Raw genomic sequence first — 19,915 nt, 5'->3', positions numbered from 1 at the left:
GTTGAGCTGGGGATGCGTTCAGGTGACGAACAGGGGCGAAGGTGTTGAGCCAGGGCCAGTGGTGGTGAGCGGGGCTATGTGGGGTTTGAACAAAGGCCGGGGCAGGTGGTGAGCGGGGCTGAGTGGGTTGAACTGGGGCCAGGGTGGTGAGCCATAGCTGTGCTCTGGTGGTGAGCAGGGCTGGTGTGAGGGGGTTGAGCAAGAGCCATGTGTGAAGAGTGGGGAACCAGAGCCAGGTGTGGGTGGTTGGTGAGAGGGGCTGCGGGGTGCTGAACTGGGGCTGGGGGCATTGAGCCAGGGGATGTGAGATTTTGAGTTGCACTTAACTTGCTCTGATTGAAACCCGCTACCCCCCGCATTGGCCCAAACACCCCCTCTGATCTCCCACTCAGCCCAAAGACACCCCACTCTAGCTCATCCAGAAGACCCCTCCACAGTCAGCATGGGAGTGGGGCAGGGAGACTACCTGGGGCAGGGGCTGGCTGGTGGATGGTAGTAGAAGCTACAGATTACCTCCCCATAACCTCCCTCTCCCCCCAGCACTCACCACGTGGTGCTCCACCTTGGCCTCACAGCCTGCTGAGCCAGGCTTCTTTGCAGGTGGTGGGAGGCCTCCAGCTGCCCAGCAGGGATCAGCAGGCAGCACCAGAGCTGTACCAGGTGAGTGCAGGAGAGCGAGGGAGACTGCAGGGCACTGATCCTTGCAGCTGCTGCTTCCTGCCTACCCCTTGCCCCAGAAATCCCTAGCCAGGGGAGGGTTGGGGCAGAGGGAGGAAGGGTGGGGTGGCCCATCATGGGGTGCTTTCCCATCACTCATAAGCCTCCCTGGTATGGGCCTGCTATTTCTGCATACTTACTTAGTGCACGCGCTGTACACGCTGGCTTATACCAAGGACCATGTTTAGGGCAAATTTCACTCTTCAGCTATTCATTTCTGGCAGTGCCTAAAAAAGTTGGGTGAGGATTGTTTGTACGTTTTTCTCTTTCTTTCTCTCTACATCATCACTCTGAAATTGCTGCAGAAATGTTATTAACATTTTCATCAGTTAAATCAAATATAATCCACCTTTAGATGAAAGACCAACCCTGGTGAAAAGACGCCAAAATGTATTGTGCAGATCACAGACTGCAGCTGACCAGCACCTGATGGAGGGAGGACAGGTTGGGTGCAGGAGGAACCCCTTTTTGTTCCCCTGGTAGGCTCACAGAGGGTGGAGTCCTGCAGGCTGGATAGGCAGCTGTGGCGCATCAGGAGTCAGCCAGCAACAGCCCATAATTAAAGCACCTGTGGCCCATTAAGGCCTCCAGGCTTTCTATAAAAGCCTTTCCCAGGCAGTAGGAGGGAGGGGGAGTAGTGCCGAGAGAGAAGGATGTTGGAGGACTTGAGGTGCCAAGACACAGCCCAGTACCCCTGCTACATAGTGCAGGGGGAGGAAAAGACCCCAGAGGGTAGTGGTGGGTGAAGAGGCCTAGGGAAAGGTTGCTGTGTGTGATGGGGCAAAAAGCCCCCACCAGCTTGCTTGCTTTCACTAGGGTCCCTGGGCTGGAGTCCAGGGCAGTGGGTGGGACTGGACTCCCCCCATCACTTCCCTAGAGGGTGGACCAACTGGGACAGAGCCTGAGCAGCGAGAGGCTGGTGAGGGGGATCTAGTGCACCCCAAATTAAGACTGGCCAGTGATACAAATGGCTCTGTGAAGGGAGACCCTTGGCTCTGGGAAGTCCCAGGGCAACAGAAGGGGCCTCTATGAGCCTCTGAGGCACACAAGGAGCCACCCAGAAGTACAAAACCCTTAAAGAGCAGTTGAGGACTTTGTGACAGTATCTTCTTAAAAGTTTGAAACCTTTGAGATGGGGAATAAAATTATTACTATAATTACTGTGGGTCAGTGGTCACCAACTGGTAGATTGCAATCAACTGGTCAGTTCTGGAGCTTCTGTTAGTCAATCACAGTCTCCAGCTGCTGAAAGTCAGACCATGCAGTGAGGGTAAGACAGGCTCTCACCTGCCCTGATCTCACACTGCCCTGGAAGCAGCCATCACCTATCTGCATTTCTGCAGGAGCTGTCTCTATGCTCCAGCCAACAGAAGCTGTGGGAACGGGCTGCAGGCTGGAGCAGCACACAGCCACATGTCTTCTCCAAGGGTCCATAGGGACAAGCAGGCTGCTTCTGGGAGTGGCACATGGCCACGGCAGGCAGCCTGCTTTAGCCCTCTGGCATCAGTGGTAAGGAGCTATACAAGGTAAGCACTGCCCAGCAGGAGCCTGTACCTCTACCACAGCCCCCTTCCAAAGCCGGCACCTCAAACCCCCTCCCAAACCCTGTTCTGTACCTCAGTCTTCTGCCTCAGTCCTGACCCCGCTCCTGCAATCAATCTCCTGCCCAGAGCTTGCACCCATCACCCCTTCCATACACCAACAATGTGCCCCAGCCCACTGACAGTGAGTGAGGGTGGGGTGAGCGGGGTGGGCCTCAGGGAGGGACAAAAAGTAGATCCTAGGCTGCACTTAAATTCAAAATGTGATCTTATGCTTAAAAAAGCTGGAAACCACTGCTGGGTTAAGTCTTTCTGCTTTTCTGAGCCAACACTGCGAAGAGAGCCTATCTACCAGCCTGCTTCACTTTAAGGAAGGAAATGCATATTCCTCCATTCCCTTACATCCAGTGCACAAACAAAACGTCAGTGGGTCAAGAACTGGACATGAAATTCCACGGATTGCAAAAGCTTCATCCTAAGCCAAGAGAACGTGCTAGATTCAGCACCCTATTGATCAGTGAACTAGGGGTAACAGAGACATAGCCATGTTAGTCTGTACTCCAACAAAACAAAACAGCAGAAATATAGCACTTTAAAGACTAACAAGGTGATTTATTGGGTAATGAACTTTTATGGGACAGACCCACTTCTTCAGATCAATCTCATTTCTAATACAGACTGACACTTATAAGTACAGAGGACCAAAAGACAGAAAAATTGCAAAAAAAAAAAAAAAAAAAAAATGACAAATCAAGTACATAGGCCTGAAGTAGGTGACAGAGGGACAAGGCATGTTAAGTGTCCAGTCTGAGATAATTATGAGCATCAAAGGAAGGGAAGCAGTCCTTGTAATGCATGAGGTAATTAATGTCTCTGTTCATACCACGTGTTAATGTGTCAAATTTGAATATGAATTCCAATTCATCTGTTTTTAAAGTCTCAGGTCTTTAACAGAATGGCCCACTCCATAGAAGTGTTCCCTGACCAGCTTGTGTGTATTGAGTTTCCTGATGTCTGCTCTGTGTCCATTTATTCTTTTGTGAAGTTTTTGCCCAGCCTGTCCAATGTACATAGTGGCAGGGCATTGTTGGCCCATAACAGCATATATAATGTTTCTCCATGTGCACAAGAATGTGCCCTTGATCTTGTAAGTAATATGGTTAGGTCCAGTGATGGTTCCAGGATTAGTATTACTGTGGTGTAACCTGTGATTGCTGGTGAGAATATTTCTTAGGTTAGGAGGTTGTCTGTAGAAGAGGACAGGCCTGTCACCTAGGGCCTTCTGGAGTGTAGTAGCATGATCTAGAATAGGCTGTAGGTTTTTAATGATGTGTTGCAGCGGTTTGAGTTGGGGGGCTATGGGTGATGACAAGAGGTCTTTTGTTCTTGATCTTCTGTGGACTATCTTGGAGTAGCTGGTTTCTGGGTATTCATCTGGCTCTGTCAATCTCTCTCTTTTCCTTTTTTATTTCTCTGGGTGGATAATTAAATTTTATAAATGCTTTGCAGAGGTCTTGAAGTTTTCCGTCTCTGTCAGTAGGATCAGAGCAGATGTGATTGTATGTATGGGCTTGACTATAAACAATGGATCATGTGGTTGTGCTGGATGCAAGGCAGAGGCATGTAGGTAAGTGTAGCAGTCAGTGGGTTTCTGGTAGAGAGTGTGGTCCTAGAGGGTCAAAGATGTACATGTGGTGGCAAGAGCCATTGGATATGTTCCAGGTACCAAAGAACTGCTGGAGCAAAGCACAAAACAGAATCAGATCATACTGGTAATGGAAACATTTTTCTCAGCCCTTAGATGCTGCCCCTCGGAACTCTGACCTACATCTAACTCCATTACCAGGCAATATCGAATGGAACAAAATTCATCGGTCTCTGCTGTGCCATTGGCTCCATATGCTCTCCCTCCCACTGGTTCTGTGATTTTTACATGCCCACCTGGCGCCATTGAATCTGTAACATCGAACTGCAGCTTCTGTTGTGTAGAAGGATCTTAGACCCTTCCCAAAAGTACCATTGCAGGGTCTGGGAATGCTAACAGAAAGTCCATGTTCAAATGACAAAACAGGTGGCAGAGGAAATGCGGACCTAATGGAGTCCACAGCTTGAGTGTAACTAACACTAGCTCATCATCCTTTCAGGGAACAGAGTTCATTCCATTCCAGGACTATTAATACAGCCACCTATTTATATTACTGCATTTCTGTGCCACCAAAGCAGAGAACTACAGCTGCAAAGCTAAAACAGAATAAAACGTTAGCTCCCAAGGAGAAAGTGATCACGCTGGAGACAGAAAGAAGAGACGGTGAAAAGACAAAATAAGAGAGAACCTTCACAGATCCTGTCTGGCACCGCAAGGTTAGCTGATCTTCACAGCTCTCTGATACCTGAAGCCTGCAAACAGAAACAGTCAATGTTACTACAGAAAATTAAGTTTCTTTGCGAGGCTGTCAGTAATCCATTTTCAGTGAAGATGCTGGCAGAGGGATAGAGAACAGATTCGGGCCATTATTCCATCATATTGTCTCAGTGTCAAGTGGATATTTAGGGAGAGGAAACCAAAAGGTAACCTCAAAGGAAGCTGTGGGGTCTTCAACTCTCTTGTTGCCTGCGCTGATGAGATGATGGAGACCTCAGGAGGGCCATATCTGAACACAGCAGCAGTGGCCTCCCCAGTGGGAGTGGCCCGTTTATTTCAGGTGGTATTTGGATGTACTACATTCAGCCTGGTGGCCCACCAGGGGGGATTCAGCGCAGCCTATGGAACCTTCTGCATGTTCTCCTGGTGCTTCTGTTTTGCTGTTTCCATCTTTATAATAACCTGTGAGTTCACTCATCTCCACAGCTGCCTGAGCATCTCCTGGGGAAATTTCACGGCTGCTTTTGCCATGCTGGCCACTCTCATGTCCGTCACATCAGCTGTGATCTACCCACTCTATTTTGTCCAGTTTGACTGTAATCGCGTCAGCTGCAAGGTGAGAGATTTCCGCATAGCAGCTAGTATCTTTGCTGGGCTGCTATTTGTTGCTTATGCTGTGGAGGTGTTTCTAACCAGAGCCAAGCCAGGCCAGGTGACCAACTACATGGCCACAGTATCTGGCCTCCTGAAAATTGTTCAGGCCTTCGTGGCCTGCATCATCTTTGGGGCACTGGTAAATGACAGTCAGTACAACAATTATGTGGCTACCCAATGGTGTGTAGCTGTCTATAGCTTCTGCTTTGTGGTGACAGTGTTGGTAGTGGCCTTCAATGTCACAGGAAGAACAGCAATGCTGCGGTGCCCCTTTGAGCGTTTTGTGGTCATTTACACATTCATGGCCATCCTCATGTATGTGAGTGCAGCAGTGATCTGGCCAGTGTTCTGCTTTGATAGTAAATATGGGTCCCCATGGCGCCCTTACCAGTGCTCCCAGGGCAAATGCCCTTGGGACAGCCAACTGGTGATTGCTATATTTACCTATGTGAATCTGGTGCTTTATATCGTGGACTTGGCATACTCTCAACGCGTCCGCTTTGTCTCACACCCTTAGATCCAATGCTACTCCCACATAGCTATCAGGGCAGAATCAACCACACAGAGCTGGAAATCAGTTGGAGACAGAGGTCCTAGAAAGTAACTGCTGATCCAGACACACCAATAAATGAAATAGAAACCAAACTTCAGAGTTAATACTGCACCAGGATATGAATAACATGCAATGGGCTGGGCAACAGGTGAACCTGAAAAGAGAGAGAACTACTTCTAACCCTCAACATTTGTTTCATCCCTTCTTTATTGAAGCAAAGAATAGCATAGCAAACTGTGGAAAGTATCCTTGCACCTCCAGTCCTGCAAGATTGGTTCTATGGGCCACTGGATTACCAAGCCAAATAAAATGCAAGGATGAGTGACTGTATCTGGGGGAACTGAGGAATTTGCAGACAGCAGCAGCTATGGAACAGAACAAGGATCCTTCAAAATCCCAACTGTTTGACATTATTTACGATGAGGAACTCATTGCTTGTAAAGGTGGGAGATTCTGACCAGAATGGGGTTGAGGGAGAAGGGCATTACAGAAATGATGCTGATTTGGAGACTAGAAGTGCCTCCTACCCACACAGTGTGTAATAAGTATGTAGCCTTGTGCATGTGCCTGTGCATGTTGGAAAGATTAGGGAATATTCTTAAGTACCCTCTAAATCAGTTGTAAGCAACCCCTGGCATGGGTGCCAAGAGTGGCACACAGTCTGAGTTTTCATTGGCATGCAAGGCAGGGGTTTAGCCCTGCCCGTCCTCCCCCATGCAGCCAGAAGCTCGCTCAAAGCCTTTTTTTCAATCTGTGGCTTAAAGAAAGACCAGTTAATGCTACCAACCACCACCTAAGTGGTAAAGCTCCGCATCTTTATTTATTAATGAGGCGGTTGTAAAAAGGACTATTAGTGACTTTTAAAAGTATCGCCAGCAGGCTGACCGTACATAGAGGCCAAAAGGTCAAATTGCAGCTCTCCACCTCAGAAAGGTTGCTGACCCCTGTAATCTAAGACATTACAGCAGTGAAAGGTGCTGACTCGGTGCTAATGCCCAGAGCTGGAGAGGGTGGTGGATCCGTGGTTTAAGCTCCCCACTCTTCACTGAAGAAGTGTCTGGAGACTGCTCCATGCTCACGTAAAAAGTTGCTTTATAGGCCATTATATATTTAAACGGACGGCAAGGACTTATCCACCTCGAGGAAATTAAAGGAGTGTTCTGTGCAAAAAGAATGGGGACAGAAATGGACTGGTCCCACTCAAGTGTTCCAGGCCCTTGCAGGTCACAGATAAAGCTGGTTACATAGGATCAGTCTAAATGGGGGAAAAATGCTTGCATTGTTAATAGATCCAGGTCCATGAAGCCTCAAATTTTGTGGTGCTTTACGCAGCTGTGTACTTTGTTGCTAGGGGTGGCCCTGGATCCAGCCAATTTCCTTAGACCAGATTACATTCCAGGATCCCCTAACTCTCCGTTCTTTGTTTGCCTGCTAGCTGCACAGGTGCCTCCCTAATCCTCCTTCAGCAAACACTCTCTCTGGTTTCCTCTAGCATGACCCACCATTTCAGGTTTATTCCCAATGGAAACAGCTCTTCATCTGAGGAATTCCCAATCCGGCAAGGTAGAAACCAAAGTCAGATGCAGAAATGCCTAACATAGGGAATGCTAGTGGGAAGGGTGTAGGCCTAGAGGATAAAAAAAAAAAAAAAAAAAAGTTTAAAAATTACTTAGAAAAATTAGATGTCTGCAAGACACCAGGGCCTGGTGAAATGCATCCTAGAATACTCGGAGAGCTGATAGAGGAGGTATTGGTACCTTTAGCTAGCTTCTTTGAAAAGTCCTGGAAGTGAGGAGAGATTTCAGAAGACCATAAAAAGGGAAAGAAAAATAACCCAGGAAACTACAGACCAGTCAGTTTAATTTCTATGCTGGGAAAGGTAATGGAGCAAATAATTGAGGAATTTATCTGCAAACATCTGGAAGAAAACTAGATGATAGCTAATAGCCAGGACAGATTTGGAAAGAACACATCATGCTGGACCAATCTGATAGTTTTGTTTGACAGGATAACAAGCCATTTGATAAGGTAGAAGCAGTGGATGTGGTATACCTAGCTTTTAGTAAGGCATTTGATACAGTCTTGCATGATCTTATCAATAAACTAGGCAAAAGCAACTTAGATGGGGCTACTATAAGGTGGGTGCATAACTGGCTGGATGAACGTTGTCAAAGAGTAGCTATTAATGGTTCGCAGTCATGCTGGAAGGGCATAAGCAGAGGGATTCTGCAGGAGTCTGTTTTGGGCCCAGTTCTATTCAATACCTTCATCAACAATTTAGATATTGGCATAGCAAGTACACTTATTAAGTTTGCAGATGATACCACGCTCTGAAGGGCTGCAGCTGCTTTGGAGGACAGGGTCAGAATTCAAAATGATCTGGACAAACTGGAGAAATGGTCTGAGGTAAACAGGATGAAGTTTAATAAGGACAAATGCAAAGTGCTCCACTTAAGAAGAAACAATCAGCTTCATACATAGAAAATGGGGAAAGACTGTATAGGAAGGAGCTCTGCAGAAAGGGATTTAGGGGTCATAGTGGACCACGAGCTACATATGAGTCAACAGTGTGATGCTGTTGCTTTTCTTTTTTTTTCCCAACATGATTTGAGGATGCATTAACAGGAGTATTGAGAGCAAGACAGGAGAAGTCATTCTTCTACTCCACTGTGTGCTGATTAGGCCTCGATTGGAGCACTGTGTCCAGTTCTGAGCACCACATTTCAAGAAAAGGTCCAGAGAAGGTCCAAAGAAGAGCAACAAGAATGATTAAAGGTCTAGAGAACAGGAGCTATGAGGAAAGACTCAAAGGACTGGGCTTGTTTATTTTAGAAAAGAGAAGACTTAGAGGGGACGTGATAGCTGTTTTCGAGTACCTCAAAGAAGGTTACAAGGAGGAAGAAGGAAAATTGTTTTCCTTGACTTCTGAGGATAGGACAAGGAGCAATGGACTTAAACTCAGCAAGGGAAGTTTAGGTTAGACATTAGGCAAAACTTCCTAACTGTCAGGTTGGTTAAACACTGGAATAAGTTAACTCATTAACTCATTCTTGTGGTCCACTGTGAACCCCAAATCCCTTTCTGCAGTGCTCCTTTCTAGTCGTTTCCCATTTTCTATGTATGAAGCTGATTGGGCCTTCGTAAGTGGAGTACTTTGCATTTGTCCTTATTAAACTTCGTCCTGTTTACCTCAAACCATTTCTCCAGTTTGTCCAGATCATTTTGAATTCTGACCCTATCCTCCAAAGGAGCTGCAGCCTCTCACAGCTTGGTATCATTTGCAAACTTAATAAGCGTATTTGCTATGTCAATATCTAAATTGTTGATGAAGGTATTTGAATAGAAGAGGTCCCAAAACAGACTCCTGCAGAACCCCTCGTTATGCCCTTCCCGCATGACTGCAAACCATTAATAACTACTCTCTGAGAATGGTTATGCAATCAGTTATGCACCCCCTTATAGTTGTCCCATCCATGCTGTATTTGTTTAGTTTATTGATAAGGAGATCATGCGAGACGGTGTCAAATGCCTTACTAATATCTAGGTATACCACATCCACTGCCTCCTCCTTATCCACAAAACTTGTTATCCTGTCAGAAAAAGCTATCAGATTGGTCTGTTGTGATTTGTTCTTTACAAATCCATCCTGGCTTTTAGCTGTCACCTTATTTTCTTCCAGAGGTTTGCAGATGAATTCCTTAATTATTTGCTCCATTATCTTTCATGGTACAGAAGTTAAACTGACTGGCCTGTAGTTTCCCGGGTTGTTCTCTTCTCCCTTTTTATAGATGGGCACTATGTTTGCTCTTTTCCAGTCTTCTGGAATCTCTCCTGACTTTCAGGACTTTTCAAAGATGGTAGCTAAAGCTATGTTAATGACCTGGATGAGGGGACGGATTGCACCCTCAACAAATTTGAGAATGAAACTAAATTAGAAGGATGGGTAGGTATCTTGGATGGTAGGCATAGGGTCTAGCATGAACTAGATAAGTTGGAGGATTGGACCAAAATTAATCCGATGAGGTTGAACAAGACAAAGTGCAGAATCCTGCACTTTGGACAGAAGAATCCCAAGCATTGTCACAGGATGGGGACTGACTAGTTAAGAGCAGCAGAAAAGGACCCAGAGATTACAGTGGATGAGATGCTGGATATGAATCAAAAGTGTGCCCTTGTACCCAAGGTGGATAATGGCATATTGGGGTGCACTAGGAGAAGCATTTCCAGCAGATCTAGAAAAATTATGATTCCCTTCCACTTGGCACTGGTGAGGCCACATCTGGAGTATTGTGTCCAGTTCTGCATCCCGCCCCGCAGCATAGAAGGGATGTGGATGCATTGGAGAGGGTTCAGGGGAGGGCAATGAAAATGCGTAGGGGGCTGGAGCACATGACCTATGCGGAGAAGCTGAGGGATTTGGCCTTATTTAGTGGGCAGAGGAGAAGACTGAGGGGAGATTTGACAGCAGCCTTCAGCTTCCTGCGGGGGGGCTCTGCGGAGGGTGGGGAGAGGCTGTTCTCAGCGGTGACAGACGCAGAACAAGGAGCGATGGTCTGAGGTTACAGAGGGGGAGGCTGGACGGGAGGAAAAGCTCTTTCCCCAGGCGGGTGGTGCAGCGCTGGGACCTCCGTCCCTCGGGGCGCGTAAGCCCGGCTGGACCAGGGCCTGGCGGCGATGACTTAGTGGGGGCTGGGCCCCATGGGCTGCTGCCGGGTCCCTACCCGCCCGTGGGCGCTAGGAGTGCACGTGTGGCTGCAGCCCGCCCGGCCGGGGCGAGACAGCGAGCGAGCGGCCGGCACGGACCCCGCGCGCTGGGACAGACTGGGGGGCCGGGAGGCGCGCGGGAACGTTCCAGAACCGCTGCGTCCATTGACAGTTAGGCCGCGAAGTAGCCGGGACCTTGCGCTCAGCAGAGACTACAACTCCCAGGAGGCAACGTGGGCCCGGACGACGCTCGATGTATCTGGAGCATTGCATGCCGGGATACAATGGCCGTCCGGACAATTGAGCCCTGCCAGCGCTCGTAGACAGGGAATGATGCAATAGCAAACACAGATTGCGCCAATGGCTGGCGAGGGCTGAGAGGTGAACCCGCCTAGTCTTTCTGATTGGCCCAGGCCCAGGCCCAGGCGACACCCCACCCTCCTCATCCACGGATTGGTTGGACTCTGTCGCCTGGTGCCTGTGCCGCGCCTGGTGAGCGGCAGGCGGTCTTTCGTCGCCGGAGCAGCCACGTGGGCAACAGACTGGGAGTCCGGCTGCGGGGCGGGCTTCGGGCAGCGCGGTCCCAGCGGCGCCTCTTCCCGCCCCACGCGGGATACCCGTCTGCGTCCCACACGGCCCCGCCGCTTCACGGACGCACCATGAGCGTGGGGTTCATAGGAGCCGGGCAGCTCGCCTTCGCCCTGGCGCGCGGCTTCACCGCGGCAGGTGGGTGTTGGGCCCGCGGGCTGCTGCTGGTGTTGCTTTCCAAGCTCCCAGCCAGCGACCTGAGGAGGACTCCCTGCCGTGCCGGTACTTAGGGCTATGACTTGTATTTCAGAGGAATCGTACGGGGAAAAGCCCGCCCTGGGGACGCTCGCTAGCACCCAGTGAATGTGGGGTGGGAGGGTAGTGCATGGTGGTTTTGAGAAATCTGTCCCAGGAGGGTGGCAACCTGTCCATCTTTTCTGTGAGAGTAGCAGGGGCTGGTGCAGCAGCTTTTAGGATCCAAGAAAATTCTGCAGATTTGCAGGAGGCAAATTATTGTTTTTCAGAAGTTTGGGGAGGCACCGTTGACCAATGGGAAACGTGGATGTGAGCTCTCGGGATAATAAAGAGAACATTTAAACCTTTTAAGCAAAACTTAAATATCAGCGCTATTATACCAAAATACATATCCACACGTGAACTTGCATTCAAATAATAAAAGGTGTGAATTAAAACTGCCCTACTTATTTGGTGCACATTTGTATATTTCAGCCTGAAGGCACAGCATTCTTGAGAATGCAGAACATTAAGATCAGAATTTACATAAGTGAGCCAGGGGACAACAGGAAGCTGGGGGAAATGACCTAATTAGAATAATCTGAATAGATAACAGTGAAGAAGCTCTGGGTAAGCAGGACACATGGAACTCAAACTGAAGTTATCTATCCCTTTCTTAGGGATCTTGGCTGCTCATAAGATCACAGCAAGTTCCCCAGACACTGACCTTCCAACTGTATCTGGACTGAGGGTAAGTTCTAGGGTTCATAAAATACAAACTCCTACCCACACAAATCTTATAAATGTCTCAACGTGTTTGTAATGACATCAAGGCAGAACTGTGGCGTTCAGCATTGTATGGTGTTTCTCTGTTTGGCTCAATGGGGCCCCTTCGGAGTCTGAATCATCTCTTCTCTGAACTTCCTGCCACTGGCAGTTGGGTTCACTTACTGACAGCTAGGAAAGTTGATTGGTTCCCTTCTTTGGGGCAAAGAGATTCTTGCACAGAGAAGCCAATTGAGAACCACTTTGGGAATGTAAGATACAAATAGTCAATTATGTTCAGATTGCAAGACTGCACAACGGTGAAGGTACAGTGTGGAACTGATCGTCAGATGCAAAGGCTGGGGAGGTAACATTGATTCTGCCCTCTCGCAGCCCCCCTTCCCCAACAAAACCAAAAATCCTGTCTTGTCTCATAGGGTTACTGCTGTGCTCTCTCCTGCTATAGCCTGTCTCTAGAATGTCTGGTAAGCAAGACTGTTGTGTGTTGGTGGCTCGCCAAGCTTGATGGAATCCTGATCCCAAAAGCCATGAGAATGCAACGAAGTTCTAGGAATGAGGTGCTATTGCTATGTAACTTTCAAATTGTTCCAGAAAATAGGTGTAAACTTCACTATAAGTAACAAGGAAACGGTTAAGAACAGTGACGTTCTGTTCCTGGCTGTGAAACCTCCCATCATCCCCTTCATACTGGATGAAATTGGCTCAGATATAGAGAATCGCCACATCGTGGTCTCATGTGCTGCTGGTGTCACTATCAGCTCCATTGAGAAGGTAAGGGACAGTGTGCTTCATTGCTGGAGGTGTCAGAGGGCTGAGGGGTTGGTCTACAGGCTATGTGCCTGCATTGTGATTGATGTGCAGCTGAAGCTTCTTGAAGTCAGGGCATTGAAACTATAGAAAGTTTTTCCCAGAGGCCTGGAACCTTGGGGTACCTGGTTTTGAGACTGGCTTGTTTTCCTATCTGCCTCAGTTTGAGTAAATTTTCATTTCTGGCACTGGGAACACTACTGCTTCTGAGTGAAGCACTGTTTGCCCTTGAGACTCTGGTCCATTTCTGGACTGCAGCCCATATTTGGAGGTACAAAGGTTGCACTAGGCCACATATGCACCTCCTAATCATACCCAGGATAAACTAAAATAGTCTCGAATTTTTGTCCTAGCTGCAATGGTCTGTAAGGGGTAGTCTTGAAGCCCATTATAGTCAAGGTGCTATGCATTCTAGCTGCACAGGTGGAATATCTCTTTCTTGCAAAGGGGTGTGTGGCTGTTCTGGCCGAAAACCACAAGGGAACCCCTCATATACCAGTAAGGAGGTCCATCCGTTTTGCAGCCTCTCTGTTGCAGGACTGTCATGCTATGCATGAGAATTGGGGTCTGTGTCAGTAGAACCCTGGTGTCATTCCTGGCCATTCCCATAATCATGTGAAAATGTAATAGGTCTTCTCTTCCCCTGCTAAAGGCTGCCAGCCGTTCTGCATTCATAGAGGCACATTCTACCAGGTGTCTGCAGGAGTTGCCTTCATAGAGACTACCGGGTTTGTGCTAGATTGATAGTGTCAGGGATGGGTATGCTATACCTAGTATTCTGTAACAGAATTTCACCTATACGTCAAGGGACATTGCACTAAGGGCTTGGGAAAGGTTTAAAAGAGGGAATCTTGATGAACATTCTGCAGAAGTACTTGGGGGTAGGATGAGAAAGAGGTCTGTTACCCTTGCTTCCTAGAAGGCGGTTTACTCCAGACACAGAGTTGTACTGAATCTGGTTCTTGGTCTCTCTTTCTCCTTCCCTTCCTGTCTCCAACTCTTTCCCATCCCAAGAAACTTTCTGCCTTCTGTCCCAATCCAAAAGTGATCAGGTGCATGACTAACACACCTGTGATCGTGCGAGAAGGTGCTACTGTCTATGCCACGGGGACTCATGCAGAAGTGGAAGATGGGAAGCTCCTGGAACAGTTGATGGCCAGTGTCGGCTTCTGCACTGAAGTAGAAGAGGACCTAATAGATGCTGTTACAGGGCTCAGCGGTAGCGGCCCTGCTTACGTAGGTGCCACTTCCTTGGGTTATGCAAGTCAAATGGAGAACATGGGAGCTGAGAACATGAATGATATCAGTTTATGCTGTAGATTTGACTGAAGGTGCATATTTGAATTGTAATCACCTGGATTTTTAATAACCTGTAGGTGTCTCATTCAAAGCCAGACCAGCTCAGCCGTGAGAGCCTATTGACAGCTAGATCAGGGTGGGCAAACGTTTTGGCCTAAGGACCAAATCAGGTAGGGAAATTATATGGTGTGACAGTTAGGGAAGGCTGGGGCAGGATGTGCCTTCCAAATATGCAGGTGTGGCCTGGGTCTTCTCTCTTCCCCCTTGCCAGCCAAAAATCAGGGCTGGTGGTATGGGGACTGTGCTGCCCAGTTACTGAGGGAGCTGAGCTGTTGGGGGAGGGAGCAGAAGGGGAGGGGACAGGGGTTAAACTCTCCGTGCTGCCCAGGAGTTGGGTTGGTTCCTCCTGGCCCAGGCTGTCCCAGTCACACTCCCCAGCAGGAGTTCATGGCTAGACTGCAGCATCTAATGGGCTGGATGCACCTGTGGGCCATTGTGTGCCTCCCTTTGAGCCAGAATATGCTTGTGAGTGTGAGATTCTGTTCAGTACCTAGTGGACCAGCATCCACATTCCAAAAACTGGGTACCAGTTTGGCCACTTGTCAGCAATTTCATCTGGGGTTAAGGATAAATGAATTTAGAGTCTGAATCGTCCTGCCCAAGACTGAAGCCCTCAGGGTAGATGTGAAGCTTGGTTTGCAGCACTCGCTGGGGAACATGAGGACTGAGTTCCTGGCTGCCCTGTCTTGCATCTTCATGAGGTTGTCCTGAAGGAAGAGTAATTTTATCACGACTCTGTAAGTGGTGAGGGTCCCCAGTGATCCAAGAGCCTTGGGCAACACTCTCTTTGCTGGGGAGTGCTGCAGCCTTGAGCACACGTTAGTTTCCAAGGCTTGGATCGCTGTCATGCTGTTTCTGGTCTCTCAGGCATTCACAGCACTGGATGCTCTAGCAGATGGAGGTGTGAAGATGGGACTTCCCCGCAGACTAGCTGTCCGACTTGGAGCCCAGGCCTTACTGGTCAGTACCTTCCCTTCCAGACATCGAGTTCACATCTGGCCCAAGCAGAATGGTCTGTAAACACCCAGATTAGATTAGGCCCACGCTGACCATTTGTTCAGATGCTGATCTCCCTAGTTGGAGTTTCCCTGAGGTTGCTGGAGGAGCACGTGGCTTTGAAGGAGGCTGGGGTGGGAAGAGTGAAGCATTACTCCTTTGCACACTTGCAACTCTGAGCTGGGTTTCCAGGTTCCCTGCAACTGTGGTGAAAGGGGCCCATTGCTACTGCAGCCATCCAGCAGTAGGGAACTAGAATTCGCATCGGTTGGAATCCTCTAGGCCAGAGGTCAGCAACCTGCGGCTCCCCTCTCCCTTTTTGTTTAGGGAAATAAGATCTGTGGGGGCGGGTTCATGCTGGGAGCTCAGCCAGCCAGCCCAGGCATTGCCACTCACTGGCAAGGTAAGCACTCTCCTTGTGGAGGCTGGTTCAAGCTGGGAGCACAGCCCAGCTGTGAATGGAGCCAGCCTAGGACTGGGGAGAAGCAGCTTCCAGGGGTGCTTCATTGCCACAGTTACCACATGGAGCTGCATTGAACTGATTGCCATACAGTTACTGTCAGGGTTTTGGACATTGTGCTCATATTAATTAATACTAAGATTTTCTCAAGCTATGGACTCAGGGGAGTAGGAGGGAAGAAAAAAAATGTTCAGCTTGGATGTTAAAAGGAGGCTCACATTCACTGGGGGCTGTTGGATTCTCTTGCATGTACTTCCCTAGGTCTGTGATGATCTAAGGCTCAGGGTCTACCTACCACTGATGGGCTTTCAGCTTGCCTTCATGCTGTGGGCTGTAGGTCCCAGCAGCTAGGATTCTTCAAGAGCAAGTTTGCCATAGGCTGCTCATAGACATCAACCAATAAGTTTTGGTTAATTTTCCCTATATCTCTTTGAGACAGGAATTATTATTAAACCCATTTCACAGATGGCACAATTAAGGTTGAGGGAGAGCCAGGCCTGACAAGTGCTGCAAACCTGTGCCTGAAAAACAGGCCTCAGCTAACTATTTTGCTGCCAGTGTGCTTTGAAAGGCGCTCTCCATCTTGGTGTGCCATTTATAGACTTTTGCTTAAGCTGAACCAGTGAAATGCTGGAAAAGGAATTTATCTCCAGATGCTTCTGCTGTAACCAGTAGGTTGGGGGCACAAAATTTCATAACAGGAATACGGTGCAATCAGCCTCCCCACTGCAACCTCTGCTGGCTCCTCTTCTTGCCCCCGGTATTGCCAAGGGAGCATGGCGTGTAACTTGGGAGACCAGTGCTCGCTTCTGGGGCACTGGACAAGCTGGGGAAGGGGCCCTGCTAATTGCAGGGAGAAAAAGTGGGGCCCAAGATGATAACAAGTTTGCCGACCCCTGGAATACTGCATGCTCCTAAATTGTTCCCCCTTTGGATCGCCAATTAATTTCTGGTAGTCATTGCCACTAGGTAGGACTGATCTCGGAGCCTACTAGGACTCAGAAAAGGGTTAAATATTTACATGGATCGCATTACAAATTATTGTGTGTTCACCTTCCTTAAAATAGGGGTGACAAAGTATTGTTTGATGTTATTAAGGACTGTCGTATTCATGTGCATTGCAGCTCCTGAAATATTGATTTGTAAGCAAATTGAAAAAATGCCTTTTCTCGTTATTTTGGTTGCAGACCCCTGCTCTAGGTCCTGTTTTTGACAAACATTTTCGCTCCCTTTCCTGCTGTAGGGTGCTGCCAAAATGCTGTTGGAATCTGAGGAGCATCCTGGGCAGCTGAAGGACAATGTCTGCTCACCTGGGGGAGCCACCATCTATGCCCTGCACTTCCTGGAAAGTGGAGGCTTTCGCTCACTGCTCATCAATGCTGTGGAAGCTTCCTGTATTCGCACAAGGTGAGCACATGTAAAGCCTCCCTGTCACTTGGCAGCTGGTGCCCTAACAGGAAGGCTGCAGAGCTCTGCTGCTCCTTCGTGTCCAGATGCCTCTTTTGTTATGGTTCTGCTTTTCCCACTAACTGACCTGACTCTGCCTGCAGGGAGCTGCAGCACCTAGCAGATCAGGAGAAGATCTCCCCGGCTGCCATTAAGAAGACCCTTCTGGATAAGGTGAAACTGGAGTCTCCCTCTGTTTCCATGGCCTCTGTCAGCAAAGTCAGTCTGTTCAGCAGCACCCGGTCGCCCAAGAAGAACTGACAGGATGAGGCTCGTCCAGGCACTGGCTCCCTTGCGGGCACTTTCTCCTTGCTCTGTAAAGGAAAAGTTATAGTCCTAGGCGCTCCCAGCCCTTTGCCAGGCCCTCAGCCCAGCAAAGCTGTACAAAACAGATCTTAGCTTCCAGCTGAGGGCTGCAGGGTTGGGAGTACCTTTGCTAGTACTTTCTGTCCTTTTGGACAGAGGGGTTGATCCATCGCTGACACAGCCAGTTATGGGGGAACACAGTATCTCCTCAGGCCAGGGGGCTGGCTCTTCTGTAAAGCTAACCTCCACATTAATGGTCTCCCTGACAGTAGTTTGTTTGGAGGGATTTATTAAGGAGTATCCTGCTGCCACTTGGCTCTGAATCCTGGGGAGCCAATGGGGGCCCTATCACCATTTCATTTTCTTCTCTACTGAGAGTAGAAGCTGCCCCACTGGGTATGGTACTGGGGTTGGGATGGAAGTTCCTTGCTTTTCCCTTGGCCAGAATCCACATTTCAGCAGGTGCCTAGTGCAGCTCCCTGATCTTCTGTGCAACTCTCAGAGCAGGCATATCTTCCTGTTCCTGGTGTGAGTTGCAGTCTAGGCCCTGAATTGCCCTTCTTCTGACACTGTTGGGGTCCCTGCCACTTCCTCCCTATCAGGATGAACTGCTCAGAAGGCCTCAACTCCAGTGAGTGTTCCCTTTTCCTGCTGCCTCTGAGCAGGGGCCACTCCTAGCATTACCACCTATGCACCCCCGAGAATGCTCGTTTCTTCCAAACGCTTTTCCTCCTTGTCGGCCTGTGCTGTCCTTGGTGCCCTAGGATCAGAGCGGGAGGGGAACTCCCGTTTAGATCACGCCCGCTTCCAGGCCTGAGCAAGGTTTGTTCATTTCCCCGGAGTCTTGTCCAGTTGCATATATAGAGCCTGTCATCCCTTCCTTTGGAGCTGATTTCCCAGGGTTCCTCCAAATGCAGGTGGTTCCTTTCTCATTTCATCTTCCCTCCTTCTCAGTCTCCAGTGTTTCCATCAGTCCTTGGTGAGGTTCTGTGGTCCAGCTCAAGCAGCAGTAGGCTGTGTACCTTTCCCCAGTATACACTGCAGCCCCTGGCAGTCCTCCCCCTGCTGCATGCCTCTTTTCTGTGTGATCTGTCACTCCTTCCCAGCTGCAGCTTCCTCGTGCACTGATGGGAGAGAGGAGAAATGCCTGGGCTGGCAGACGCTAGCTGTGGAGGCATCTGTTGAATTTCTGTACAGTTATGTTAGGAGCCATCGCAGGACCAGCAGCACAGGCTGTTTGCTTGTCATTTTTTCACCTGCTGCTTTGTGTGACCCATTCACAGCAAGGGGTTAAGATAATCTGGGTTCATGTAGCTTCCCTGTCCCTGTGTGGGAGCCATACCACCCCCTTGGAAAACCTGTTATGCACCAAAAATTCTTGGGCTAGACAACAGCCACCTGCCCTCCCTTTCCTGGGGTGCATTGGAAGCCAGCCAGCAAGGCAATTACATAGGTGGATAAACATTGTTCTAGACCAGTGTACATGAAGTGATACATGAACGGATTTCCAGGGGTACATAGCAGAAAGTAAATTACTAAAAATGAGGAGATACGCACTGGGATGGCACTGAGAATAGGGGTACACCAGTAAGTCCAAAGGGGCACACAAATGTTCTTAAGTTTGGGAAACATTGTTCTAGACCATTTCCTGTCTCAGCTCCAATGGGGGGAGGCAGGGGCTGGAAAGAGCCTGTCTGCATGTGCTAGCATTGTCCTTCATCTGTCTGAGCATCTTGGCCACTGCTGGCCCAAGTAAGAGGGGGCAGCAGTGCTTCACTTGTGGAGTAGTTTCCTCACCCAGGCCTCGCCTTCTGTCTGAGCTGAGGTTTACAGTCTGGTGGTGTCAGACCTTCTTGGGCCAGTTTCCTGTGCCAACCCTGGGGGTAGAGACCAAGCGCATAAGTAGCATGTAGAGCGCTGGTGGTGGGGGTGTGTCCATGGCAGTTGGGGAGAGCCTCCTATGCCAGGCAGTCTGATGGCTTAGCTCAGCCTGACCTGCCCTCCTGCAGCTGAGGGAAGGGGGCTAGCCTGAGACTCTGCATGAGTGTTTGTAGTGCACTGGCTAGAGTGTAGCTGGTGCAGCTTTGTGCCTGGGCTGGAAGGCTCACTCCCTGTGCAGTGGAGACAGGTGGTTGCTGTTACAAAGGTAAATGTTGTCTTGCTGGGGGGCAGGGGTGTGTGTGTGTACAACTGCTGAATTACACACACTTGCTCTCCATCCCTCTTTGCACAATAAATTTTGCTTCTCAGCCTGGGGCTTGTGTGTGTTGAGTCCTGTCCCTGGCAGTGAACTTTAGCCAGGAGGAAGGGTTTGTTTTCACTGAATACTAATTCCTAAGGTGGGAGATGGGTGAAGGTCCAACCCTGCTCTTTAGGGCTCCTGCGGGCTGTAGCACAGAGGCTGCACTCACAGATTCAGTAGCTCTTGGTGTTAGTGGTGGGAGGGAAAAACCTGGCTGAAA

General features: G+C 49.1%; 2 protein-coding genes across 2 annotated transcripts; both read left to right on the top strand.

Moving 5' to 3' along the window:
* Window positions 1–4,494: 4,494 nt before the first annotated feature.
* MYADML2 (myeloid associated differentiation marker like 2) lies at window positions 4,495–7,138 on the top strand. Its single transcript, XM_075014644.1, has one exon. It carries the CDS (start codon window positions 4,883–4,885, stop codon window positions 5,789–5,791), a length of 909 nt encoding a protein of 302 aa, XP_074870745.1. The 5' UTR covers window positions 4,495–4,882; the 3' UTR covers window positions 5,792–7,138.
* A 3,223-nt stretch (window positions 7,139–10,361) lies between these two features.
* On the top strand, window positions 10,362–19,705 carry PYCR1 (pyrroline-5-carboxylate reductase 1). The gene is made up of 7 exons (XM_075014642.1): window positions 10,362–11,257; window positions 11,974–12,044; window positions 12,671–12,850; window positions 13,901–14,122; window positions 15,113–15,205; window positions 16,945–17,108; window positions 17,252–19,705. The coding sequence occupies exons 1-7, from the start codon at window positions 11,191–11,193 to the stop codon at window positions 17,406–17,408; spliced, it is 954 nt and encodes a 317-aa protein (XP_074870743.1). The 5' UTR covers window positions 10,362–11,190; the 3' UTR covers window positions 17,409–19,705.
* The last annotated feature ends 210 nt before the right edge of the window (window positions 19,706–19,915 follow it).

This window comes from Carettochelys insculpta, chromosome 20 (assembly GCF_033958435.1).
Source record: "Carettochelys insculpta isolate YL-2023 chromosome 20, ASM3395843v1, whole genome shotgun sequence".
Taxonomy (NCBI): domain Eukaryota; kingdom Metazoa; phylum Chordata; order Testudines; family Carettochelyidae; genus Carettochelys; species Carettochelys insculpta.
This window is presented reverse-complemented; position numbering and strand designations above follow the sequence as displayed.

Excerpts from the sequence above, each read along its gene's own strand:
- PYCR1 (XM_075014642.1), top strand. The coding sequence starts at position 11,191 with ATGAGCGTGGGGTTCATAGGAGCCGGGCAGCTCGCCTTCGCCCTGGCG. Across the intron at positions 14,123-15,112 it reads GCGGTAGCGGCCCTGCTTAC|GCATTCACAGCACTGGATGC; the intron begins GTAGGTGCCACT and ends CTGGTCTCTCAG. Across the intron at positions 15,206-16,944 it reads TTGGAGCCCAGGCCTTACTG|GGTGCTGCCAAAATGCTGTT; the intron begins GTCAGTACCTTC and ends TTCCTGCTGTAG.
- MYADML2 (XM_075014644.1), top strand. The coding sequence starts at position 4,883 with ATGATGGAGACCTCAGGAGGGCCATATCTGAACACAGCAGCAGTGGCC.